Source organism: Felis catus, chromosome D2 (assembly GCF_018350175.1).
Source record: "Felis catus isolate Fca126 chromosome D2, F.catus_Fca126_mat1.0, whole genome shotgun sequence".
NCBI lineage: Eukaryota > Metazoa > Chordata > Mammalia > Carnivora > Felidae > Felis > Felis catus.
In genome coordinates this window covers 87,698,831-87,703,152 of record NC_058378.1, presented here as the reverse complement: position 1 = coordinate 87,703,152, position 4,322 = coordinate 87,698,831, and the positions used below count along the sequence as shown (strand labels likewise).

Below are 4,322 nucleotides of genomic sequence, written 5' to 3'. Positions count from 1 at the left end.
GAGCAGGACACGGCCCTGTCAGAGCCCTCTGTCACCTCTCATGCCGAGCCCCCTCTCAGCACTCAAGGACCAGGTAGGGACCTGCTTTTGCTGAGTCCCTGGCTGGAACAGCACCGAGTCCTGAGGAAAGCCAGAGAACTGAGAGACCCTCCCCTCCACCCGTGAGGAGCTGGGGCTGGGGGTTGAGAGCAGAGGGCGGGCGGGGCTGGGATTCCAGACCCGATCTCCCACCTAAAACCAGCAGTCTCCACACAGGTGAGAGCTGAAAGGTGCACATGTCTGTGTGCAGTGCATCCCTGAATGTGCACAGGCATGTGCACCTGTGTCTGTGTGTGCTCCTGTGTGAGCCCCTGCTCGTGAGTTTGTGTGTGCCCAGGCATGCGATGAAGGCAACAAGCTGAGCAGTCTGTCTCGAACCAGTGTCTCTGAGGCCCAGGTGTCTGTGGTCTGGGGGTTTATCCCTGTGTCCGTGTGTGTTTCTGTGGCACAGCGTATGGCTCCTGAGGCTTAGGCCGTGGGGGGTGGGGGCCAGCACCTGTCTCCTGGGCAGGACCGGGTCTATAGGGGCATCTGTGTGTCTAAGGCATGGGCACCGAGGTCTGTGTGCCGGATCTGGATCTGCTGGGGGGCGTCTGCAGGGGGTCCAGCTGGCAGGACCCTGGTGTCTCCATGAACACCTGCGTCAGGGACCTCTCGTGGGGCGTGCAGGACTTTGACTCAGGGAGGCTGGGTGCCTGAGCGAATCTGTTTGGGGGAGGACATGTGTGATTCCGCACCCATGTGAAGTTTGGGGAGCACACATGGAGCATCACGGCGGAGCCCGGGGACTCACCGTGTGTCCTCTCCTGTCTGTGTGATGAGAACTTGGGGCCCCTAATGAAGCACCAGTCTCCCATCCCGTCGGCTAAGCTGATGGCTTTGCTCCCTCTTTCACACAGACAAACAGGCTCTGGATGAGAGAGACATTGATTCCAAGTCCAACAGCTGATCAGTGGCAGGTCTGAGCAGACACTCCTGGAGTCACCAGGGGCCACAGTGGGGGAGAGATAGACCCCCAGCACGGGGGAGCTGACCAGGCCCACTGAGATCTGGCCAGGCCGCCTCCTGCTGCATAGGCATCGCTGCCCACCTGGGCCACCAAGCCCACCCGAGTGAACGCAGCAGATGTGCAGGCTTTCTGTGGTCCTCAGAGCTGGTGTATCCCCACCCCCTCGTGGCGTTCTGGGGCCAGAACAGCCCAGCAAGGGTCTTGCTCTGACCCCATGGGACAACCGAGGTAGAGAGGGTGGCTATCCCATCCTAGGCACAGGTGTCTCCGGGAGGGTGGGGTTTAAACTGGAGCCACCCATCCCAGAGCCACACCTTAGAGCTCTGGGATCTGCTGCCTGGGATCTGGGGCAGCATGCAGGGGAGAGAGGCAAAGGGCCTGTGGTCACTCAAGGGCACAGGCCAGGAGGAGCCCTGGGGAGTTCTGGGGTTCCGGGAAGAGGCAGGAAGCCGAGAAGAGCTGACACCTGGGCTGGGGGCAGCCCACCCTACCAGGTGCTGGGCTCAAGGGCCTCCCCAGAAGGGGCATCTACTCCATCAGGGCAGGAGGACCGCCCTCCACACCCCGCTCGGCCCCAAGCTCAGGTCTGAGGCCCCCGTGGGTAAGGCCTGGTGTGGGAGATGCCCTCTGAGGGCTCACAGCAGCACTCACTTCGGCAGCACATATACTAAACTTGAGGGTTCAAGGCAGCAAGATGCAGAAAGGAGGCTGGTTTTTGTCCTCCAAGCCCATTCTCCGTATCAGCCAGCTTGTTTTAGCAAACTCACTTCCACGTCAAGTGTACGGATGCACTCAGGGTACAGGTAAGAAGCCAAAACCCCAACCGTTCTACAAATGACAGGATTGGTCCCGACACAGGTTTTGGAGGTCAGGAAGCACGCCTGTGGCCTGCAGGGATGTTCCTAGGACAGAGGCCCTGGCTGATGGGGGGTGGGGTGCAGGGGAGCATTTCAGGGGGCTCCTGAGCCAGGAAACCCGTGGGCGGGCAGGAGGGGAACGCCCGGGGTGAAGGAAGCTGACTTCTGTTTTTAGGGTCTGGCCCTTTCACTGTTGTGAAACAGGTCCTTGTGGAGGCAAGGAAGCCACCTGCCAGTCCTGCCCCTTTGATCCCCTAGCCATCCCTGCAGGGGCTGGAATCGGGGGGCACAGGAAGTCATGGCCCTGAGGGCCCCCTGCACACCTGTGGCCATACCAGTGCGGCTTGGACAGAACCAGGCGAGCCACACATGGAGTCGGGCGGTGGAGGGCTGGATCCCCAGGGCCCATGGCAGGGAGCACGGCTCACCTGGCCAGGACAGGGCGACAAGGGGGCCCAGGGTGGGAAACTCGGCCTCCTGCATCCTCCCAATTCCCTGGGACCCTGAATTCTCCTAGGGAACTGGCACCCCAGGAGTGGCCGTGTTCCCCATCAGCCCCTGTGGCACAAGCCCACGGACGTCCTCCTCAGCATCCCACCCCCCTGGAGGTGCGATAGGTCTGCATCCAACCTGCAGGGCAAGTTCTGGCTGTCATCGTGCGTACAGATGAGGAAGCCCCATCTCATGGCCGCAGATACCCTCCCCCCCGCCCGACCCAAGAAGACGGCGGGAGCCCAGGAGGTCCCTGTCCACCCCAGGCCAACCCCTTGCCCCCTCCCCACAGCAACCATTCTCCTAACCTGGGTGACCTTGGCCAAGGCCTCCCCCACCATCCTGTGGGGCCCCATCCACACCCATGAGCCGGTCCCCAGGCCGGGCCCCTGAGACGTTCTCAGGCACCCAGCACACCACAGCCTTCATCCAGTCTGCGGCCAGGCAGGGCCGGTGGCCCCAGGGCAGAGCCCACATCTGCCCAGATCCCACCCAGTGCCTGAGGGGAGGCCCACCCGTGGGCAGCAGAGCGGGGGCCGTGGCCTCCAGCACCCCACCCACCAGCCAGCATCTGACCCATTGTCTCTGCCACCAGGTGCACACCATGCCCTTCGGGGACAATCGCTCGGAGGTGACAGAGTTCATCCTGGTGGGCTTCTCGGGCTCGCTGGGCCTCCAAGTGTGCCTGGTGGTGCTGTTCACGCTGGCCTACATGCTGACCGTCACAGAGAACGTGGTCGTCGTCGCCGTGATCCGGGTCAGCCCCCAGCTGCACAAGCCCATGTATGTCTTCCTCAGCAACCTGTCCTTCCTGGAGGTGTGGTACGTCTCCGTCACCGTGCCCAAGATGCTGCTCAGCCTGGCGGAGCCCCAGTTCCGACACATCTCCTTCACGGGCTGCATGACGCAGCTGTATTTCTTCCTGGCGCTGGCCTGCACCGAGTGCACGCTCCTGGGCGTCATGGCCTACGACCGCTACGTGGCCATCTGCAGCCCCCTGCGCTACCCGGCCATCATGAGCCCCAGCCTCTGCAGCTTCCTGGCCGCCAGCTCCTGGCTCTCGGGCTTCACCGTCTCCTTGGGAAAGGTCTTCTTCATCTCGCGCCTGGGCTACTGTGGCCCCAACGTCATGAACCACTTCTTCTGCGACGTGTCCCCCCTGCTGAGCCTCGCGTGCTCCGACGTGTCCGTGGCGGAGCTGGTCGACTTCCTCCTGGCTCTGCTCATCCTGCTGGGGCCGCTGCAGCTCACCATCTTCTCGTACGCCGCCATCCTCGGCACCGTGCTGCGCATCCCGTCCGCCGCCGGCCGGCGCAAGGCCTTCTCCACCTGTGCCTCGCACCTGGCCGTGGTGGTCATCTTCTACTCCGCCTCCCTCTTCATCTACGCCCGGCCACGCGCCATCTACTCCTTTGACTTCAACAAGGTGGTGTCCGTGGTCTACACGGTGCTCACGCCCCTGCTCAACCCCATCATCTACTGCCTGCGGAACCAGGAGGTCAAGGAGGCCCTACGCAAGGCAGTGCAGAGGGTGGCCCAGGCCCTGGGTGCCCCATCCTAGGGGCCTCCCTGGGACCTCGTGCACCCTCAGACCTGCTCCAGACCTCTGTGTCTCCGGTTTATCTCCTGAGTGGCTCCGGTGGGGTGAGGGGCTGAAGGCAGAGTCCTTCCTGTCCCTCATCTGAGTGGTGCCTGCCCAGGACACAGGTTTGGTGACCACCCCAACCTGGCTCACCCCTTCCCAATGCCTGGAACAGATGCCTCGTGTGGAGCCCCCAACCCTGACCCTCTCCGGGTGCCACACAAGGTATCATCCTGGGACACTTTACAACTGCTGCAGAGTACCAGTTACCCCCGCTCCAGGTGGGGACACCCCCGTCCCCCACATCATGCAAGAGTGGGGGGCCAGGTTGCAGGCTGGCCCC

The 4,322-nt window shown here is 63.0% G+C and overlaps 1 protein-coding gene across 1 annotated transcript; it reads left to right on the top strand.

Moving 5' to 3' along the window:
• Positions 1–2,761: 2,761 nt before the first annotated feature.
• Positions 2,762–3,998, top strand: LOC101090648 (olfactory receptor 6B1-like). The gene has a single exon (XM_003994551.6). The coding sequence runs from the start codon at positions 2,762–2,764 to the stop codon at positions 3,956–3,958; it is 1,197 nt and encodes a 398-aa protein (XP_003994600.4). The 3' UTR covers positions 3,959–3,998.
• The last annotated feature ends 324 nt before the right edge of the window (positions 3,999–4,322 follow it).